This window comes from Heterodontus francisci, chromosome 12, assembly GCF_036365525.1.
Source record: "Heterodontus francisci isolate sHetFra1 chromosome 12, sHetFra1.hap1, whole genome shotgun sequence".
Classification (NCBI taxonomy): domain Eukaryota; kingdom Metazoa; phylum Chordata; class Chondrichthyes; order Heterodontiformes; family Heterodontidae; genus Heterodontus; species Heterodontus francisci.
The window spans coordinates 12,541,691-12,565,372 of NC_090382.1; the positions used below are offsets into that span (position 1 = coordinate 12,541,691).

General features: G+C 52.1%; 1 protein-coding gene across 1 annotated transcript in view; it reads left to right on the forward strand.

Moving 5' to 3' along the window:
* The window catches only part of LOC137375758 (G protein-coupled receptor kinase 6-like), a 157,256-nt gene that overhangs the window by 110,942 nt on the left and 22,632 nt on the right, over positions 1 to 23,682 (forward strand). The window contains exon 12 of the mRNA XM_068043146.1: positions 13,218 to 13,355. Within this exon, the coding sequence (XP_067899247.1) occupies positions 13,218 to 13,355 (138 nt within the window). The remainder of the gene's footprint in view (positions 1 to 13,217; positions 13,356 to 23,682) is intronic.

Sequence of the window (23,682 nt, forward strand, 5' to 3'; positions counted from 1 at the left end):
TTATAAGTAAAGAAATAGAACTGGAGAAATTAATGGGACTAAGTGGTGACAAATTGCCTGAACCTGTTGACCTGCATCCTAGGGTTTTAAAAGAGGTCGCTGCAGAGATAGTGGATGTATTGGTATTGATCTTCCAGAATTCCTTAGATTCTAGAATGTTTCCCAAAGTTTGGAAGGTAGGAAACATAACCCTGTTATTTAAGAAAGGAGGAAGAGAGAAAGCATGGAACTAAAGGCCTGTTAGCCTAACATCAATAAGAGGGAAATGCCAGAATCTGTTGGGGATGTGGTAACAGGGCACTTAGAAAATCTAATCTAATCAATCAGAGTCAACATAGATTTATGAAAGGGAAATCGGGTTTGACAAATCTGTTAGTTTTTTAAGGATGTAACTAATAGATTGGATAATGGGGAAGCAGTGGATGTAGTGTATTTATATTTTCAAACAACATTTGATAAGGTGCCATACAAGAGGTTATTGCACAGAATTAGGACTCATGAGGTTGGGGGAATGATATTAGTTTGGACTAAGGATTGGTTAATGGACAGAAAACAAAAAACAAAGAACAGTACAGCACAGGAACAGGCCATTCGGCCCTCCAAGCCTGCGCCGATCTTGATGCCTGCCTAAACTAAAACCTTCTGCACTTCTGGGGACCGTATCCCTCTATTCCCTTCCTATTCATGTATTTGTCAAGATGCCTCTTAAACGTCGCTATCGTACCTGCTTCCACCACCTCCCCTGGCAGCAAGTTCCAGGCAAAAGTAGGAATAAATGGGACATTTTCAGGTTGGCAGGCTCTAACTAGCAGGGTACTGCAAGCATCAATACTTGGGTTTCAGCTATTTACAATCTATATTAGTGACTCAGGTGAGGAGACTGAGAGTAATGTATCCAGGCTTGTTGATGATACAAAGTTAGGTGGGGAAATAAGCCATGAGGAGGACATAAAGAGGCTGCAGAGGGTGATGGACAGGTTGGGTGAGTGGGCAAGAGCGTGGCAGATGAAATGTAAATGTGAAATTATTCACTTTAGCAGGAAAATTTAAAAAAAGAGGGTTTTTTTTAAATGAGAGAGACTGGGAAATGTTTGTATTCAGAGGGATCTGAGTGTCCTTGCACATGAATCACAAAGTTAACATGCAGGTACAGCAAGAAATTAGAGAAGCAAATGGTATGTAAACTTATGTAACAAGGAAATTGGAATATGAGTAAAGAAGTCTTTCTTCAATTGCATAGGGCATTGGTGAGGCCACATCTGGACACTGAGGCAGTTTTGGTCTCCTTACCTCAGGAACAATATACTTGTCCGAGAGAGACTGCAACAGAGGTTCACTAGACTGGTTCCTGGGATGAGGGGAACGTCCTATGAGGAGAGATTGAGTAGACGAGACCTATATTCCCCAGAATTTAGAAGAATGAGAGGTGGTCTAATTGAAACGTACAAAATGCTTAAGGGGCTTGACAGGGTGGATGCTGAGAAATTGTTTCCACTGCCTGGGGAATCCAGAACACAGGGTCACAGCCTTAGAATAAGGGATCAACCATTTAAGACTGAGATGCGTTGAAATTTGTTCACTTAGAGGCTTGTGAATCTTTGCTCTTCTCTACCCAGAGAGTTGAGGGAGGCTCAGTCGTTGATAATCAAGACAGAAGTTGATAGATTTTTGAGCATTAAGGGAATCAACGGATATGGGCATAGTGCAGGAAAGTGATGTTAATGTAGAAGATCAGCCATGATCTTATTGAATGGTGGAGGAGGCTCAAAGGGCCAAATGGCCTCCTCCAGTTCCTGTGTCTTATGTTTGGAGAAATGCCTTCACACAAAGGTGGATGGAGCAGAGAATGATTTACTATGGGGAGGGAATGGTTAGGGTGGAGATCTTTGAATCTTTGAGAGGAAAATTGGATAAATAATTGATGCAGAGGAAGATACTGGAAGAGAGTGGGACAGTGGGATTAGTTTAGGATTGAAGCAGGGCTCTAGGGAGAGAGAGGCAATGGGATTATTTTGGGATCAATACAGGGCTGAGGGGAGAGTGGGGTAGTGGGATTAGTTTGGGATTAATACAGGGCTGTGAGGGGAGAGCGGGGTAGTGGGATTAGTTTGGGATTAATACAGGACTGTGAGGGGAGAGTGGGGTAGTGGGATTAGTTTGGGATTGATATAGGGCCGTGAGGGGAGAGTGGAGTAGTGGGATTAGTTTGGGATTGATATAGGGTTGTGAGGGGAGAGTGGGGTAGTGGGATTAGTTTGGGATTGAAGCAGGACGCTAGGGAGAGAGAGAAGCAATGGGATTATTTTGGGATCAATACAGGGCTGTGAGGGGAGAGTGGAGTAGTGAGATTAGTTTGGGATTAATACAGGACTGTGAGGGGAGAGTGGGGTAGTGGGATTAGTTTGGGATTAATACAGGGCTGTGAGGGGAGAGTGGGGTAGTGGGATTAGTTTGGGATTAATACAGGGCTGTAAGGGGAGAGTGGGGTAGTGGGATTAGTTTGGGATCAATACAGGGCTGTGAGGGGAGAGTGGAGTAGTGGGATTAGTTTGGGATTAATACGGGGCTGTGAGGGGAGAGTGGGGTAGTGGGATTAGTTTGGGATCAATACAGGGCTGTGAGGGGAGAGTGGGGTAGTGGGATTAGTTTGGGATTAATACAGGGCTGTGAGGGGAGAGCGGGGTAGTGGGATTAGTTTGGGATTAATACAGGGCTGTGAGGGGAGAGCGGGGTAGTGGGATTAGTTTGGGATTGATATAGGGCCGTGAGGGGAGAGTGGAGTAGTGGGATTAGTTTGGGATTAATACAGGGCTGTGAGGGGAGAGCGGGGTAGTGGGATTAGTTTGGGATTAATACAGGACTGTGAGGGGAGATTGGGGTAGTGGGATTAGTTTGGGATTGATATAGGGCCGTGAGGGGAGAGTGGAGTAGTGGGATTAGTTTGGGATTAATACAGGACTGTGAGGGGAGAGCGGGGTAGTGGGATTAGTTTGGGATTAATACAGGGCTGTGAGGGGAGAGTGGGGTAGTGGGATTAGTTTGGGATTAATACAGGACTGTGAGGGGAGAGTGGAGTAGTGGGATTAGTTTGGGATTAATACAGGACTGTGAGGGGAGAGTGGGGTAGTGGGATTAGTTTGGGATTAATACAGGACTGTGAGGGGAGAGTGGAGTAGTGGGATTAGTTTGGGATTAATACAGGACTGTGAGGGGAGAGCGGAGTAGTGGGATTAGTTTGGGATTAATACAGGACTGTGAGGGGAGAGTGGGGTAGTGGGATTAGTTTGGGATTAATACAGGACAGTGAGGGGAGAGTGGAGTAGTGGGATTAGTTTGGGATTAATACAGGACTGTGAGGGGAGAGTGGGGTAGTGGGATTAGTTTGGGATTAATACAGGACAGTGAGGGGAGAGTGGAGTAGTGGGATTAGTTTGGGATTAATACAGGACAGTGAGGGGAGAGTGGAGTAGTGGGATTAGTTTGGGATTAATACAGGACTGTGAGGGGAGAGTGGAGTAGTGGGATTAGTTTGGGATTAATACAGGACAGTGAGGGGAGAGTGGAGTAGTGGGATTAGTTTGGGATTAATACAGGACTGTGAGGGGAGAGTGGGGTAGTGGGATTAGTTTGGGATTAATACAGGACTGTGAGGGGAGAGTGGAGTAGTGGGATTAGTTTGGGATTGATACAGGACTGTGAGGGGAGAGTGGGGTAGTGGGATTAGTTTGGGATTGATACAGGGCTGTGAGGGGAGAGTGGAGTAGTGGGATTAGTTTGGGATTGATGCAGGATAGTGAGGAGAGAGTGGAGTAGTGGGATTAGTTTGGGATTGATACAGGGCTGTGAGGGGAGAGCGGTGTAGTGGGATTAGTTTGGGATTGATGCAGGATAGTGAGGAGAGAGTGGAGTAGTGGGATTAGTTTGGGATTGATACAGGGCTGTGAGGGGAGAGTGGAGTAGTGGGATTAGTTTGGGATTGATATAGGGCTGTGAGGGGAGAGTGGAGTAGTGGGATTAGTTTGGGATTGATATAGGGCTGTGAGGGGAGAGTGGAGTAGTGGGATTAGTTTGGGATTGATGCAGGATAGTGAGGAGAGAGTGGAGTAGTGGGATTAGTTTGGGATTGATATAGGGCCGTGAGGGGAGAGTGGGGTAGTGGGATTAGTTTGGGATTGATGCAGGATAGTGAGGAGAGAGTGGGGCAGTGGGATCAGGGAAAAGGGTAATCATGTTTAACCAATTTATTGGAGTTTTTTGAAGAAGTAACATGTGATGTGGATAAAGGGGATGCACTGTACTTAGATTTCCAGAAAGCACTTGATAAGGTGCTGCATCAAAGGTTATTGCGGAAAATAAAATCTTTTGGTGTAGAGGGTAACATGGATAGAAGATTGGTGAGCTAACAGGAAAGAGAGTAGGCATAAACAGGTCATTTTCTAAAAGCAAAATACTGTGGATGCTGGAAATCTGAAATAAAGACAAGAAATGCTGGAATCACTCAGCAGGTCTGGCAGCATCTGTGGAAAGAGAAGCAGAGTTAACGTTTCGGGTCAGTGACCCTTCTTCGGAACCACCTAGTTCCAAAGAAGGTTCACTGACCCAAAACGTTAACTCTGCTTCTCTTTCCACAGATGCTGCCAGACCTGCTGAGTGGTTCCAGCATTTCTTGTTTTTATTTCAGGTCATTTTCTAGTTGGCAAGATGTAATGGGTGGTGTGCCACAGGGATCAGTGCTGGGACCTCAACTTTTTACAGTTTAAAGAAATGACTTGGATGAAGAGACTGAAGGTATGGTTGCTAAATTTGCTGCTAACACAAAGATAGGTAGGAAAGTAAATTATGAAGAGTACATAAGGAGGCTACAAAGGGATGTAGGTTAAGTGAATGGACAAAGATCTGGCAAATGGAGTATAATGTGGGAAAATGTGAAATTGTCCATTTTGGCAGGAAGAATTAAAAAGAAGCATATTATCTAAATGGTGAGAGATTACAGAGCTCTGAGATGCAGAGGGATCTGGGTGTCCTAGTGCATGAATCACAAAAGGTTAGTATGCAGTTACAGTAAGTAATTAGGAAAGCTAATAGAATGTTATCGTTCATTGTGAGGGGAATTGAATACAAAAGTAGGGAGGTTATGCTTCAGCTGTACAGGGCATTGGTGAGACCACATCTGGAGTACTGTGTACTGTACCGGTATCCTTATTTAAGGAAGCATGTAAATGTGTTGGAAGCAGTACAGAGAAGGTTCACTAGATTAATACCTGGAATGGGTGGGTTGTCTTCTGAGGAAAGAATGGACAGGCTAGGCTTGTATCCAGTGGAATTTAGAAGAGTAAGAGGCGATTTGATTGAAACATATAAGATCCTGAGGGGTCTTGACAGGGTGGATGTGGAAAGGATGTTTCGCCTAGTGGGAGAATCTAGAACTAGGGGTCACGGTTTAAAAATAAGGGATCGCCGATTTAAGACAGAGATGAGGAAAAAAAATTTCTCTGAGGGTCATGAGTCTTTGGAATTCTCTTCCTCAAAAGGTGGTGGAAGCAGAGTCTTTGAATATTTTTAAGGCAGAGGGAGATAGATTCTTGATAAGTAAGGTGGTGAAAGGTTATTGAGTGCAGGTGGGAATGTGGAGTTGAGGTTACAATTAGTTCAGCCATGATCTTATTGAATGGTGGAGCAGGTTCGAGGAGCCGAGTGGCCTACTCCTGCTCTTAATTTGTACGTTTGTATGTTGATTAGTTTGGGATTGATACAGGGCAACAGAGAAAGAGTGAAGCAATGTATTACATTGAATGTGGGGGAGAAACCCAGTAGAAATTCCATTGCTGTGGGTTGAAACAGCAGTCCAGAGACTTGAGTGCACAGAGCAAGATGACATTTGTGTGCTGTATGGAGGCAGTGCTTCAATATCAATGGTGCTGTCTTTCCTGTCAGGTCTTCTGCCCTCCCAATTCCCCAACTCAACCCTTCTCAACTTTCCTGCTCTCCTGCTGACATCCCATGCTTGCCTCCCTCTTTGATAAGCCTACAGCTTCCACTGCTGAGCCCTGTGGACTCTACCAGCACATCAGCTCACACCACCCCTCAATGCATCTCCCTCCAGAGTGTCCATTCACTTGTGAACAAGGCCCTTGCCATCCATGAATTATTGTGGATGATTACATCACATCATGGCCTTAACTGTAACGTGGCTGAGGAGTGATGACATCTTGCTTAATGAAGCCGCTCTTCCTGGCTATATCTTCCACCGCGTGCCCCGCCAAGGTTGTCACATTGGCAATGTGGCTGTTATCACCAGATCATACATTGACTTGACCCCCTACTCCTTTGAGCATCTCACCTTGTTCCTCCCCTCTCACCTCGCTGCTCCAATCATGTCAATTACAGATGAGGCCTTCTCTGATCACTTCCAGTATTATTCTCCATCCACATCCCCCTTCCATGGCCCAATCCTACCTCATTCTGCATCCAATCCTTGAAAAAAACTATCCCCCAATTCTCTTAGAACTGCACTTTCAAAATCCCATCTGTTTAGCCTTTGGCCGTCAATCACCACACCCTTTCTGTAGCTAGTCATTAGCTCGACCGTACCCTCACCTCCACCTTTGATGCTTCAGTTCCCAATAAAACCATTACTCTTTCTCATCCTGGCTCTTCTCCCTGCTACGGCCCTCATCTCTGCTCCCTTAAGTCCAAGGGACGCAGTCGTGAAAGGATATGGCCGAAATCTGGTTTAGCCATTGCCCACAAGATCTGACCACATAAAACACCAACAGGTCCTGCTCTCGTCTACTAAAACTGCTCACTATTCCAGGATCATCATGGAAAGCAAAGGAACCCCCAGCACCTTTTCTCTACTGAAAACCACATTCTTAAACCCCTCTCTCCAGCTACCTTCACCCTCGCCTCCAACAATAAATGTGAGGAGCTCATGGACCTCTTTGTCACTGAGATTGAGACCATCCTTTCAGCTGCCTCTGCCACATCCCTCCCTTCCACTAGCTCACCAGCCAAACTTCCTTTAATGATCCCCTTGCCCTGTCCCTGAACTCACATCTTCCACTGGTTTCTCTCCTATCTCCCCTCATGCCCTCTCTGAGCTCATCTTGTTCATGAGACCCACTTCGTACTCCCTTGATCCTGTTCCCACTAAACTACTGACCATCCAGCGTCCACTCCTGGTCTCCATGTTAGCCCATGTTGTTAACAGTTCTCTTTCTTCAGGTACTGTCCCTCATTCTATCAAAACTGATGACATCACCCCTCTCTTCAAAATCAATCTTGGACCACCACTGTCCTTTCAAACTATTGTCCCATCTCCAAACTCCCTTTCCTCTCCAAAGTTTTTGAACTTGTTGTCACCTCCCAAATCTGTTATCCTGCCCTGAACTCCATGTTTGAATCCCTCCAATCAGGTTTCAGCCTCTGTCACAGTAACGAAACAGCTCTCATCGAAGTTTTTACAACGCTCCAGTCAAAGCGTCCAATCAAAATATACGGTTCTGATTGTGTTAATTCAATCCCGGCCCTCCACAGATCACCTAACATTTCATTTAAAACTTTCCAAATTAAAGAAAGACCCAGCCAAATTGTCCCATCTATTAACCCCCGAAAGAGGCTAACCAAACCAGGTGTCTTTAAATCAACAAGATAACAGTTTAATTAGAAAAACTAAATTCTTAAACACTACTGAAATATAAACAACTTTTAAAATAGAAATAAATTAGAGTCCTTGCATATTTACACTCCTACCGGAGTGAAACCTTCCAATGTGGAATAGTCCAAGGTGGCTTGAAGTCCTCACAGCCGTCTGATGGGGGAAAGAAAAGGTTCTTCAACAATAGGATAGTTAGTGATCTAGTTCAGAAGTTGAAATTATTCTCCTGTTTCAGTGGTGAATTAACAATTACTGTTCAGTAGTTAAAGGAATTGGTTATAAATTAATCTGGCTTGGTATCAGAATTCTGAGAATATAATTAATAGGGTTTAAATAAATCGAGAGAGCTCATCCTTCAGTATATGCTGGTCCAGATGTGTCTGTCTGTCTGTCTCTGAGTTAGAACAGTCTGTTTCCGCTATAAGCCAGTTTAAAATTAAATTGTAACAATCTATCTCTCGATCTCTGGTCCTGAATGGCTGTATCCCAGGCAACGAGAATGCATTCTCTGGCTCTCAGTCTCCGAATGGCTGTATCCTGGGGCAACGAGAATGCATTCTTTGACTCACTTTTTAGAGCTTGCTGCCTTAAAGCAGTACTGCTCCTTTTCCAGCCTTAAAGGCACATCACATTCTTCCCAGAAAAGAAAAACTACAGGATCATAATAAAGTCACAAATGACACCCTATCTGACTGTGACAAAGGTAAGCTTTCCCTCCTCATCCTTCTCGACCTGTCTGTAGCTTTTGACATGATTGACCACACCATCCTCCTCCAACACCTCTCCACTGTTGTCCAGCTGGGTGGGTCTGCTCTCACTTGGTTCCATTCTTATCTAATTGTAGCCAGAGAATCACCATCAATGGTTTCTTTTCCTGCTCCTGCACCATTTACTCTGGTGTCCCTCAAGGATCTATCCTTGGCCCCCTGCTATTTCTCATCTGCATGCTGCCTCTCGGTGACACCATCCAAAAATACAGTTTTAGGCTTCATATGAACGCTGATGACTCTCCGCTCTACCTCACCACCACGTCACTCGACTTGTCCACTTTTGTTAAATTATCAGACTTATCTGACATCCAATACTGGATGAGCAGAAATTTCCTGGACTTAAATATTGGGAGGACCAAAACTATTGTCTCCATTCCCTCGCTACCAACTCCATTCCTTTCCCTGGTAACAGTCTGAGATTAAGCCAGTCTGTTTGCAACCTTGGTGTCACATTTGACCCTGAGATAAGATTCTGACCTCATATTTGTGCCATCACTCAGCCCGCCTATTTCTACCTCCATAACATTGACTCTGCCCCTCCTCAGCTCATCTGCTGTTAAAACCCTCATTCATGCCTTCGTTAACCTCTAAATGTTACTTTTCCAATGCACCCCTGGCTAATCTCCCACATTTCACCCTCCATAAACTTGAGGTCACCCAAACTCTGCTGCCCATGTCTTAACTCGCAGCAAGTCCTGTTCCCCTGTTATCCTGTACTCGCTCACATAGATTGGCTCCTGGTCAAGCAACATCTTGGTTTTAAAATTCTCATCCTTGTTTTCAAATCTCTCCATATTTCACCACTCCCTATCTCTCTTGAGTAGTCCCGATTTTAATTGGTGGCCACGCCTTCAATTGCCTAGACCCTAAACTCTGGAATTCCCTCCTGTAACCTCTCTACCTCACTTTCATCCTTTAAGACACTCTTAAAACCTATCTCTTTGAGGATTTGGCCGTCTGACTTGTGATCGTTTTATGTGACTTGGTGCCAAAATTTGCTTTATAATGCTCCTACGATGTGCCTTATATAAAAGGTGCTATATAAATGTATGTTGATGTGGTTGTTAAAAGTTCCTGGAGTCCTGGCCAACATCACGTAAAGGATGTGTGTGTGCTCTGTGTAAATTGGCTGCAGTGTTTGCCAGCAAAACAACGGGGCGGCACAGTGGCGCAGTGGTTAGCACCGCAGCCTCACAGCTCCAGCGACCCGGGTTCAATTCTGGGTACTGCCTGTGTGGAGTTTGCAAGTTCTCCCTGTGTCTGCGTGGGTTTTCTCAGGGTGCTCCGGTTTCCTCCCACAGCCAAAGACTTGCAGGTTGATAGGTAAATTGGCCATTAGCAATTGCCCCTAGTTTAGGTAGGTGGTAAGGAAATATAGGGACAGGTGGGGATGTGGTAGGAATATGGAATTAGTGTTCTTTTGGGCCTCCTTATCTCGAGAGACAATGGATACGCGCCTGGAGGTGGTCAGTGGTTTGTGAAGCAGCGCCTGGAGTGGCTATAAAGGCCAATTCTGGAGTGACAGGCTCTTCCACAGGTGCTGCAGAGAAATTTGTTTGTTGGGGCTGTTGCACAGTTGGCTCTCCCCTTGCGCCTCTGTCTTTTTTCCTGCCAACTACTAAGTCTCTTCGACTCGCCACAATTTAGCCCTGTCTTTATGGCTGCCCGCCAGCTCTGGCGAATGCTGGCAACTGACTCCCACGACTTGTGATCAATGTCACACGATTTCATGTCGCGTTTGCAGACGTCTTTATAACGGAGACATGGACGGCCGGTGGGTCTGATACCAGTGGCGAGCTCGCTGTACAATGTGTCTTTGGGGATCCTGCCATCTTCCATGCGGCTCACATGGCCAAGCCATCTCAAGCGCCGCTGACTCAGTAGTGTGTATAAGCTGGGGATGTTGGCCGCTTCAAGGACTTCTGTGTTGGAGATATAGTCCTGCCACCTGATGCCAAGTATTCTCCGAAGGCAGCGAAGATGGAATGAATTGAGACGTCGCTCTTGGCTGGCATACGTTGTCCAGGCCTCGCTGCCGTAGAGCAAGGTACTGAGGACACAGGCCTGATACACTCGGACTTTTGTGTTCCGTGTCAGTGCGCCATTTTCCCACACTCTCTTGGCCAGTCTGGACATAGCAGTGGAAGCCTTACCCATGCGCTTGTTGATTTCTGCATCTAGAGACAGGTTACTGGTGATAGTTGAGCCTAGGTAGGTGAACTCTTGAACCACTTCCAGAGCGTGGTCGCCAATATTGATGGATGGAGCATTTCTGACATCCTGCCCCATGATGTTCGTTTTCTTGAGGCTGATGGTTAGGCCAAATTCATTGCAGGCAGACGCAAACCTGTCGATGAGACTCTGCAGGCATTCTTCAGTGTGAGATGTTAAAGCAGCATCGTCAGCAAAGAGGAGTTCTCTGATGAGGACTTTCCGTACTTTGGACTTCGCTCTTAGACGGGCAAGGTTGAACAACCTGCCCCCTGATCTTGTGTGGAGGAAAATTCCTTCTTCAGAGGATTTGAACGCATGTGAAAGCAGCAGGGAGAAGAAAATCCCAAAAAGTGTGGGTGCGAGAACACAGCCCTGTTTCACACCACTCAGGATAGGAAAGGGCTCTGATGAGGAGCCACCATGTTGAATTGTGCCTTTCATATTGTCATGGAATGAGGTGATGATACTTAGTAGCTTTGGTGGACATCCGATCTTTTCTAGTAGTCTGAAGAGACCACGTCTGCTGACGAGGTCAAAGGCTTTGGTGAGATCAATGAAAGCAATGTAGAGGGGCATCTGTTGTTCACGGCATTTCTCCTGTATCTGACGAAGGGAGAACAGCATGTCAATAGTCGATCTCTCTGCACGAAAGCCACACTGTGCCTCAGGGTAGACGCGCTCGGCCAGCTTCTGGAGCCTGTTCAGAGCGACTCGAGCAAAGACTTTCCCCACTATGCTGAGCAGGGAGATTCCACGGTAGTTGTTGCAGTCACCGCGGTCACCTTTGTTTTTATAGAGGGTGATGATGTTGGCATCGCGCATGTCCTGGGGTACTGCTCCCTCGTCCCAGCACAGGCATAGCAGTTCATGTAGTGCTGAGAGTATAGCAGGCTTGGCACTCTTGATTATTTCAGGGGTAATGCTGTCCTTCCCAGGGGCTTTTCCGCTGGCTAGGATTAGTATAAATGGGTGGTTGATGGTCGGCACAGACTCGGTGGGCTGAAGGGCCTGTTTCAGTGCTGTATCTCTAAATAAAAAAATAAATAAAATAACAATGAGTACACTTCATAAGTTCTGCTCTGTGCTGATGATACTGTACGATGGTATTACATAGAATATACAGCACAGAAACGGGCCATTCAGCCCAACCAGTCCGTGCTCCAATCTAGACTCCTCCTGCCCTTTCTCATCTAACTCACATCAGCATAATCCTCCTATCCCCTTGTACCTCAAGTGTTTTCTAGCTTCCTCTTAACTGCATCGATACTATTCACTTCAGGCACTCCCTGTGGGAGTTCCACATTCTCACCACTCTCTGCGTAAAGAAGTTTTGTCAGAATTCCCTATTGGATTTCTTGGTGACTATCTTCTATTGATGGCTCCAGTTATGCTCTTCCCCACAAATAGAAATGCTGTCGCTGAAAACCATTCTTACTTTTAAAGACCTTGATTCGTCCCTCAGTCTTATCTTTCCAAGAGAAAAGAGACACATCCTCTTCATCCTTTCCTGAAAGGTGGAACCTTGTATTTCTGGTGTCATCCTTGTAAATTTATTTTAGCACCCTCTCTGGTGCCTCTATATTCTTTCTATAAAATGACAACCAGAACGATATATAATACTCCAAGTGTGGTCTAACCAAAGTTTAGTATAAGTTTAACAAAGCTTTACTTTTCAATTGCATCCTAAAGAAATAAACTCCAGGGCTTGCCTTGCTTTTTTATGGCCTTATTAAACTGCATCGCTACTATTAGTGATTTGTGTCTTTGTACTCCCAGATCCTTTTCCAAATAATATGTGACCTCCTTATTTTTCTTTCCAAAATGTGTTACCTCACATTTATCTGTGTTGAAATTCATTTGCCAATTAAATATGCCCAATTCTGCAAGTTTTTTTCGAAGAACAACAATAAAGGAAGGCTTGCTTTGCCTTCTTAATTGTTATTTTGACTTCTCTCCTAATCTCTCCGTATTTTATCTTATGCTCTCCTCTGCTGTCTATTTAATTAATATTTGTCTCTTTCCTAACCCTCAATTGTTCCCTAACGTCCTTATTCATCCATGGAGTCTCACTAGTGCTTAGTTTTCTCTTTCCTTTTGGAGGAATATATTTTTCCTGCCCTCAGTTGAACACTGTTTTAAATGTTTTCCATTATTGTTCGACACCAATCTTTGCCAATATTGTTTCACATTTTATTTTCCCAGGTTCTATTCTCAGCCCCTCAATCTTGGATTTTGTCCAATCTATGAACCTGGTCTTTTCTATGCATATCTCCTCAATTTTTCAGTTTTTAATTGTACATTAATTGTTTAATTCACTTGAGGACACATAAAGAGACACTTACTGAAACTGTGTGGTTGAATTAGGAGGTGTATGCTTGTAATCTTTCACTCTGTAAATAAGTGTAAGACTGAGTGAAGATTGACACTGGTATCACCCTTCACCAACTCTTTCCAGACAGTGTTCTGCTGGTGTTCTGGTGTTGCGTCAATTTGAGCTGGTATTAATCTACTCGTGCATTACCTTACACTCGCGTGGTCTTCAACATCTCACCGATATTCACTCTGTCTTTGTCCAGCCACAAGCAATATACTGCAAGGACGTGCTGGATATTGAGCAGTTCTCCACAGTGAAGGGGGTGGAACTGGAGCCTGCTGACAATGACTTCTACGCCAGGTTTGCCACAGGGTCTGTCACCATCCCCTGGCAAAATGAGGTAATTAAAGTTACAGAGTCATTACATTACAGAGGAAGGCCATTCGGCCCATCGAGTCCATGCCGACTCACTTTAGAGCATGCCTGACACCACTTCAGAGAAGGTCTAACCCCAGTTTTCAGTAACAGCTCATCTCAGGGTCCAGGATCCCCTTCACTTCCCAGTGTCTTCAGTGAGAGCAATGCACAGCTCCCCCTTCACCTTACACGCTCTCCTCCCTCACTCTCCCCCTTCACCTAACACGCTCTCCTCCCTCACTCTCCCCCTTCACCTTACATGCTCCCCTCCCTCACTCTCCCCCTTCACCTTACACGCTCTCCTCCCTCACTCTCCCCCTTCACCTAACACGCTCTCCTCCCTCACTCTCCCCCTTCACCTTACATGCTCCCCTCCCTCACTCTCCCCCTTCACCTTACACGCTCCGCCCCCTCACTCTCCCCCTTCACCTTACACGCTCCCCTCCCTCACTCTCCCCCTTCACCTTACACGCTCCCCCCCCTCACTCTCCCCCTCACCTTACACTCTCCCCCCCCCACTCTCCCCCTTCACCTTACACGCTCTCCTCCCTCACTCTCCCCCTTCACCTTACATGCTCCCCTCCCTCACTCTCCCCCTTCACCTTACACGCTCCCCTCCCTCACTCTCCCCCTTCACCTTACACGCTCCTCTCCCTCACTCTCCCCCTTCACCTTACATGCTCCAATCCCTCACTCTCCCCCTTCACCTGACACGTTCCCCTACCTCACTCTCCCCCTTCACCTTACACGCTCCCCTGACTCACTCTCCCCCTTCACCTTACACGTTCCCCTCCCTCACTCTCCCCCTTCACCTTACACGCTCCCTTCCCTCACTCTCCCCCTTCACCTTACACGTTCCCCTCCCTCACTCTCCCCCTTCACCTTACACGCTCCCCTCCCTCACTCTCCCCCTTCACCTTACACGCTCCCCTCCCTCACTCTCCCCCTTCACCTTACACGCTCCCCTCCCTCACTCTCCCCCTTCACCTTACACGCTCCTCTCCCTCACTCTCCCCCTTCACCTTACATGCACTCCTCCCTCACTCTCCCCCTTCACCTTACACGCTCCCCTCCCTCACTCTCCCCCTTCACCTTACACGCTCCCCTCCCTCACTCTCCCCCTTCACCTTACACGCTCCCCTCCCTCACTCTCCCCCTTCACCTTACACGCTCCCCTCCCTCACTCTCCCCCTTCACCTTACACGCTCCCCTCCCTCACTCTCCCCCTTCACCTTACACGCTCTCCTCCCTCACTCTCCCCCTTCACCTTACACGCTCCCTTCCCTCACTCTCCCCCTTCACCTTACACGCTCCCCTCCCTCACTCTCCCCCTTCACCTTACACGCTCCTCTCCCTCACTCTCCCCATTCACCTTACATGCTCCCCTCCCTCACTCTCCCCCTTCACCTTACACGCTCCCCTTCCTCACTCTCCCCCTTCACCTTACACGCTCCTCTCTCACTCTCCCCCTTCACCTTATATGCTCCCCTCCCTCACTCTCCCCCTTCACCTTACACGCTCCGCCCCCTCACTCTCCCCCTTCACCTTACATGCTCCCCTCTCTCACTCTCCCCCTTCACCTTACACGCTCCCCTCCCTCACTCTCCCCCTCACCTTACACGCTCCCTTCCCTCACTCTCCGCCTTCACCTTACACGGTCCCCTCCCTCACTCTCCCCCTTCACCTTACACGCTCCCCTCCCTCACTCTCCCCCTTCACCTTACTCGCTCCCCTCCCTCACTCTCCCCCTTCACCTTACACGCTCCTCTCCCTCACTCTCCCCCTTAACCTTACACGCTCCCCTCCCTCACTCTCCCCCTTCACCTTACACGCTCCACCCCCTCACTCTCCCCCTTCACCTTACATGCTCCCCTCACTCACTCTCCCCCTTCACCTTACACGCTCCCCCCACTCACTCTCCCCGTCACCTTACACTCTCCCCCCCCTCACTCTCCCCTTTCACCTTACACGCTCTCTTCCCTCACTCTCCCCCTTCACCTTCCAGGCTCCCCTCCCTCACTCTCCCCCTCACCTTACACTCTCCCCCCCCTCACTCTCCCCCTTCACCTTACATGCTCCCCCTCCTCACTCTTCCTCACCTTACACTCTCCCCCCCCTCACTCTCCCCCTTCACCTTACACGCTCTCCTCCCTCGCTCTCCCCCTTCACCTTACACGCTCCCCTCCCTCACTCTCCCCCTCACCTTACACTCTCCCCCCCCTCACTCTCCCCCTTCACCTTACACGCTCGCCTCCCTCACTCTCCCCCTTCACCTTACACGCTCTCCTCCCTCACTCTCCCCCTTCACCTTACACGCTCCCCTCCCTCACTCTCCCCCTTCACCTTACACACTCCCCTCCCTCACTCTCCCCCTTCACCTTACACGCTCCCCTCCCTCACTCTCCCCCTTCACCTTACACTCTCCCCCCCCTCACTCTCCCCCTTCACCTTACACGCTCTCCTCCCTCACTCTCCCCCTTCACCTTACACGCTCCCTTCCCTCACTCTCCCCCTTCACCTTACACGTTCCCCTCCCTCACTCTCCCCCTCCACCTTATACGCTCCTCTCCCTCACTCTCCCCTTCACCTTACATGCTCCCCTCCCTCACTCTCCCCCTTCACCTTACACGCTCCCCTCCCTCACTCTCCCCCTTCACCTTACACGCTCCTCTCCCTCACTCTCTCCCTTCACCTTACATGCTCCCCTCCCTCACTCTCCCCCTTCATCTTACACGCTCCGCCCCCTCACTCTCCCCCTCACCTTACACGCTCCCCTCCCTCACTCTCCCCCTCACCTTACACGCTCCCCTCCCTCACTCTCCCCCTTCACCTTACACTCTCCCCTCCCTCACTCTCCCCCTTCACCTTACACTCTCCCCCCCTCACTCTCCCCCTTCACCTTACACGCTCTCCTCCCTCACTCTCCCCCTTCACCTTACACGCTCCCTTCCCTCACTCTCCCCCTTCACCTTACACACACCCCTCCCTCACTCTCCCCCTTCACCTTACACGCTCCCCTCCCTCACTCTCCCCCTTCACCTTACACGCTCCCCTCCCTCACTCTCCCCCTTCACCTTACAAGCTCCTCTCCCTCACTCTCCCCCTTCACCTTACACGCTCCCCTCCCTCACTCTCCCCCTTCACCTTACACGCTCCTCTCCCTCACTCTTGCCCTTCATCTAACATGCTCCCCTCCCTCACTCTCCCCCTTCACCTTACACGCTCCGCCCCCTCACTCTCCCCCTTCACCTTACATGCTCCCTTCACTCACTCTCCCCCTTCACCTTACACGCTCCCCCCCACTCACTCTCCCCGTCACCTTACACTCTCCCCCCCCTCACTCTCCCCCTTCACCTTACACGCTCTCCTCCCTCACTCTCCCCCTTCACCTTACACGCTCCCCTCCCTCACTCTCCCCCTCACCTTACACTCTCCCCCCCCTCAGTCTCCCCCTTCACCTTACACGCGCGCCTCCATCACTCTCCCCCTTCACCTTACAGGCTCTCCTCCCTCACTCTCCCCCTTCACCTTACACGCTCCCCTCCCTCACTCTCCCCCTTCACCTTACACCCTCCCCTCCCCTCCCTCACTCTCCCCCTCACCTTACACTCTCCCCCCTCACTCTCCCCTTTCACCTTACACGCTCTCCTCCCTCACTCTCCCCCTTCACCTTCCACGCTCCCCTCCCTCACTCTCCCCCTCACCTTACACTCTCCCCCCCCTCACTCTCCCCCTTCACCTTACATGCTCCCCCTCCTCACTCTTCCTCACCTTACACTCTCCCCCCCCTCACTCTCCCCCTTCACCTTACATGCTCTCCTCCCTCGCTCTCCCCCTTCACCTTACACGCTCCCCTCCCTCACTCTCCCCCTCACCTTACACTCTCCCCCCCCTCACTCTCCCCCTTCACCTTACACGCTCGCCTCCCTCACTCTCCCCCTTCACCTTACACGCTCCCCTCCCTCACTCTCACCCTTCACCTTACACGCTCCCCTCCCTCACTCTCCCCCTTCACCTTACACGCTCCCCTCCCTCACTCTCCCCCTTCACCTTACACTCTCCCCCCCCTCACTCTCCCCCTTCACCTTACACGCTCTCCTCCCTCACTCTCCCCCTTCACCTTACACGCTCCCTTCCCTCACTCTCCCCCTTCACCTTACACGTACCCCTCCCTCACTCTCCCCCTCCACCTTACACGCTCCTCTCCCTCACTCTCCCCTTCACCTTACACGCTCCCCTCCCTCACTCTCCCCCTTCACCTTACACGCTCCTCTCCCTCACTCTCCCCCTTCACCTTACATGCTCCCCTCCCTCACTCTCCCCCTTCATCTTACACGCTCCGCCCCCTCACTCTCCCCCTCACCTTACACGCTCCCCTCCCTCACTCTCCCCCTCACCTTACACGCTCCCCTCCCTCACTCTCCCCCTTCACCTTACACTCTCCCCTCCCTCACTCTCCCCCTTCACCTTACACTCTCCCCCCCCTCACTCTCCCCCTTCACCTTACACGCTCTCCTCGCTCACTCTCCCCCTTCACCTTACACGCTCCCTTCCCTCACTCTCCCCCTTCACCTTACACGCTCCCCTCCCTCACTCTCCCCCTTCACCTTATACGCTCCCCTCCCTCACTCTCCCCCTTCACCTTACAAGCTCCTCTCCCTCACTCTCCCCCTTCACCTTACACGCTCCCCTCCCTCACTCTCCCCCTTCACCTTACACGCTCCTCTCCCTCACTCTCCCCCTTCACCTTACATGCTCCCCTCCCTCACTCTCCCCCTACACCTTACACGCTCCGCCCCCTCACTCTCCCCCTTCACCTTACATGCTCCCCTCACTCACTCTCCCCCTTCACCTTACACGCTCCCCCCCCTCACTCTCCCCGTCACCTTACACTCTCCCCCCCCTCACTCTCCCCCTTCACCTTACACGCTCTCCTCCCTCACTCTCCCCCTTCACCTTACACGCTCCCCTCCCTCACTCTCCCCCTCACCTTACACTCTCCCCCCCCTCACTCTCCCCCTTCACCTTACACGCTCGCCTCCCTCACTCTCCCCCTTCACCTTACAGGCTCTCCTCCCTCACTCTCCCCCTTCACCTTACACGCTCCCCTCCCTCACTCTCCCCCTTCACCTTACACCCTCCCCTCCCCTCCCTCACTCTCCCCCTCACCTTACACTCTCCCCCCCCTCACACTCCCCCTTCACCTGACACGCTCTCCTCCCTCACTCTCCCCCTTCACCTTACACGCTCTCCTCCCTCACTCTCCCCCTTCACCTTACACGCTCTCCTCCCTCACTCTCCCCCTTCACCTTACACGCTCCCCTCCCTCACTCTCCCCCTTCACCTTACACGCTCCTCTCCCTCACTCTCCCCCTTCACCTTACATGCTCCCCTCCCTCACTCTCCCCCTTCACTTTACACGCTCCGCCCCCTCACTCTCCCTCTTCACCTTACACGCTCCCCTCCCTCACTCTCCCCCTTCACCTTACACGCTCCCCTCCCTCACTCTCCCCCTTCACCTTACACGCTCCCCTCCCTCACTCTCCCCCTTCACCTTACACGCTCCCCTCCCTCACTCTCCCCCTTCACCTTACACGCTCCTCTCCCTCACTCTCCCCCTTCACCTTACATGCTCCCCTCCCTCACTCTCCCCCTTCACTTTACACGCTCCGCCCCCTCACTCTCCCTCTTCACCTTACATGCTCCCCTCCCTCACTCTCCCCCTTCACCTTACACGCTCCCCCTCCTCACTCTCCCCCTCACCTTACACTCTCCCCCTTCACCTTACACGCTCGCCTCCCTCACTCTCCCCCTTCACCTTACACGCTCTCCTCCCTCACTCTCCCCCTTCACCTTAAACGCTCCCCTCCCTCACTCTCCCCCTTCACCTTACACGCTCCCCTCCCTCATTCTCCCCCTTCACCTTACACGCTCCCCTCCCTCACTCTCCCCCTCACCTTACACGCTCCCCTCCCTCACTCTCCCCGTTCACCTTACACTCTCCCCCCCCCTCACTCTCCCCCTTCACCTTACACGCTCTCCTCCCTCACTCTCCCCCTTCACCTTACACGCTCCCCTCCCTCACTCTCCCCCTCACCTTACACGCTCCCCTCCCTCACTCTCCCCGTTCACCTTACACTCCCCCCCCTCACTCTCCCCCTTCACCTTACACGCTCTCCTCCCTCACTCTCCCCCTTCACCTTACACGCTCCCTTCCCTCACTCTCCCCCTTCACCTTACACGTTCCCCTCCCTCACTCTCCCCCTCCACCTTACACGCTCCTCTCCCTCACTCTCCCCTTCACCTTACATGCTCCCCTCCCTCACTCTCCCCCTTCACCTTACACGCTCCCCTCCCTCACTCTCCCCCTTCACCTTACACGCTCCTCTCCCTCACTCTCCCCCTTCACCTTACATGCTCCCCTCCCTCACTCTCCCCCTTCATCTTACACGCTCCGCCCCCTCACTCTCCCCCTCACCTTACACGCTCCCCTCCCTCACTCTCCCCCTTCACCTTACACTCTCCCCTCCCTCACTCTCCCCCTTCACCTTACACTCTCCCCCCCCTCACTCTCCCCCTTCACCTTACACGCTCTCCTCCCTCACTCTCCCCCTTCACCTTACACGCTCCCTTTCCTCACTCTCCCCCTTCACCTTACACACTCCCCTCCCTCACTCTCCCCCTTCACCTTACACGCTCCCCTCCCTCACTCTCCCCCTTCACCTTATACGCTCCCCTCCCTCACTCTCCCCCTTCACCTTACAAGCTCCTCTCCCTCACTCTCCCCCTTCACCTTACACGCTCCCCTCCCTCACTCTCCCCCTTCACCTTACACGCTCCTCTCCCTCACTCTCCCCCTTCATCTAACATGCTCCCCTCCCTCACTCTCCCCCTTCACCTTACACGCTCCGCCCCCTCACTCTCCCCCTTCACCTTACATGCTCCCTTCACTCACTCTCCCCCTTCACCTTACACGCTCCCCCCCCCTCACTCTCCCCGTCACCTTACACTCTCCCCCCCCTCACTCTCCCCCTTCACCTTACACGCTCTCCTCCCTCACTCTCCCCCTTCACCTTACACGCTCCCCTCCCTCACTCTCCCCCTCACCTTACACTCTCCCCCCCCTCAGTCTCCCCCTTCACCTTACACGCGCGCCTCCATCACTCTCCCCCTTCACCTTACAGGCTCTCCTCCCTCACTCTCCCCCTTCACCTTACACGCTCCCCTCCCTCACTCTCCCCCTTCACCTTACACCCTCCCCTCCCCTCCCTCACTCTCCCCCTCACCTTACACTCTCCCCCCCCTCACTCTCCCCTTTCACCTTACACGCTCTCCTCCCTCACTCTCCCCCTTCACCTTCCACGCTCCCCTCCCTCACTCTCCCCCTCACCTTACACTCTCCCCCCCCTCACTCTCCCCCTTCACCTTACATGCTCCCCCTCCTCACTCTTCCTCACCTTACACTCTCCCCCCCCTCACTCTCCCCCTTCACCTTACATGCTCTCCTCCCTCGCTCTCCCCCTTCACCTTACACGCTCCCCTCCCTCACTCTCCCCCTCACCTTACACTCTCCCCCCCCTCACTCTCCCTCTTCACCTTACACGCTCGCCTCCCTCACTCTCCCCCTTCACCTTACACGCTCCCCTCCCTCACTCTCACCCTTCACCTTACACGCTCCCCTCCCTCACTCTCCCCCTTCACCTTACACGCTCTCCTCCCTCACTCTCCCCCTTCACCTTACACGCTCCCTTCCCTCACTCTCCCCCTTCACCTTACACGTTCCCCTCCCTCACTCTCCCCCTCCACCTTACACGCTCCTCTCCCTCACTCTCCCCTTCACCTTACATGCTCCCCTCCCTCACTCTCCCCCTTCACCTTACACGCTCCCCTCCCTCACTCTCCCCCTTCACCTTACACGCTCCTCTCCCTCACTCTCCCCCTTCACCTTACATGCTCCCCTCCCTCACTCTCCCCCTTCATCTTACACGCTCCGCCCCCTCACTCTCCCCCTCACCTTACACGCTCCCCTCCCTCACTCTCCCCCTCACCTTACACGCTCCCCTCCCTCACTCTCCCCCTTCACCTTACACTCTCCCCTCCCTCACTCTCCCCCTTCACCTTACACTCTCCCCCCCCTCACTCTCCCCCTTCACCTTACACGCTCCCCTCCCTCACTCTCCCCCTTCACCTTATACGCTCCCCTCCCTCACTCTCCCCCTTCACCTTACAAGCTCCTCTCCCTCACTCTCCCCCTTCACCTTACACGCTCCCCTCCCTCACTCTCCCCCTTCACCTTACACGCTCCTCTCCCTCACTCTCCCCCTTCACCTTACATGCTCCCCTCCCTCACTCTCCCCCTACACCTTACACGCTCCGCCCCCTCACTCTCCCCCTTCACCTTACATGCTCCCCTCACTCACTCTCCCCCTTCACCTTACACGCTCCCCCCCCTCACTCTCCCCGTCACCTTACACTCTCCCCCCCCTCACTCTCCCCCTTCACCTTACACGCTCTCCTCCCTCACTCTCCCCCTTCACCTTACACGCTCCCCTCCCTCACTCTCCCCCTCACCTTACACTCTCCCCCCCCTCACTCTCCCCCTTCACCTTACACGCTCGCCTCCCTCACTCTCCCCCTTCACCTTACAGGCTCTCCTCCCTCACTCTCCCCCTTCACCTTACACGCTCCCCTCCCTCACTCTCCCCCTTCACCTTACACCCTCCCCTCCCCTCCCTCACTCTCCCCCTCACCTTACACTCTCCCCCCCCTCACACTCCCCCTTCACCTGACACGCTCTCCTCCCTCACTCTCCCCCTTCACCTTACACGCTCTCCTCCCTCACTCTCCCCCTTCACCTTACACGCTCGCCTCCCTCACTCTCCCCCTTCACCTTACACGCTCCCCTCCCTCACTCTCCCCCTTCACCTTACACGCTCCCCTCCCTCACTCTCCCCCTTCACCTTACACGCTCCCCTCCCTCACTCTCCCCCTTCACCTTACACGCTCCCCTCCCTCACTCTCCCCCTCACCTTACACTCTCCCCCCCCTCACTCTCCCCCTTCACCTTACATGCTCCCCCTCCTCACTCTTCCTCACCTTACACTCTCCCCCCCCTCACTCTCCCCCTTCACCTTACATGCTCTCCTCCCTCGCTCTCCCCCTTCACCTTACACGCTCCCCTCCCTCACTCTCCCCCTCACCTTACACTCTCCCCCCCCTCACTCTCCCTCTTCACCTTACACGCTCGCCTCCCTCACTCTCCCCCTTCACCTTACACGCTCCCCTCCCTCACTCTCACCCTTCACCTTACACGCTCCCCTCCCTCACTCTCCCCCTTCACCTTACACGCTCTCCTCCCTCACTCTCCCCCTTCACCTTACACGCTCCCTTCCCTCACTCTCCCCCTTCACCTTACACGTTCCCCTCCCTCACTCTCCCCCTCCACCTTACACGCTCCTCTCCCTCACTCTCCCCTTCACCTTACATGCTCCCCTCCCTCACTCTCCCCCTTCACCTTACACGCTCCCCTCCCTCACTCTCCCCCTTCACCTTACACGCTCCTCTCCCTCACTCTCCCCCTTCACCTTACATGCTCCCCTCCCTCACTCTCCCCCTTCATCTTACACGCTCCGCCCCCTCACTCTCCCCCTCACCTTACACGCTCCCCTCCCTCACTCTCCCCCTCACCTTACACGCTCCCCTCCCTCACTCTCCCCCTTCACCTTACACTCTCCCCTCCCTCACTCTCCCCCTTCACCTTACACTCTCCCCCCCCTCACTCTCCCCCTTCACCTTACACGCTCCCCTCCCTCACTCTCCCCCTTCACCTTATACGCTCCCCTCCCTCACTCTCCCCCTTCACCTTACAAGCTCCTCTCCCTCACTCTCCCCCTTCACCTTACACGCTCCCCTCCCTCACTCTCCCCCTTCACCTTACACGCTCCTCTCCCTCACTCTCCCCCTTCACCTTACATGCTCCCCTCCCTCACTCTCCCCCTACACCTTACACGCTCCGCCCCCTCACTCTCCCCCTTCACCTTACATGCTCCCCTCACTCACTCTCCCCCTTCACCTTACACGCTCCCCCCCCTCACTCTCCCCGTCACCTTACACTCTCCCCCCCCTCACTCTCCCCCTTCACCTTACACGCTCTCCTCCCTCACTCTCCCCCTTCACCTTACACGCTCCCCTCCCTCACTCTCCCCCTCACCTTACACTCTCCCCCCCCTCACTCTCCCCCTTCACCTTACACGCTCGCCTCCCTCACTCTCCCCCTTCACCTTACAGGCTCTCCTCCCTCACTCTCCCCC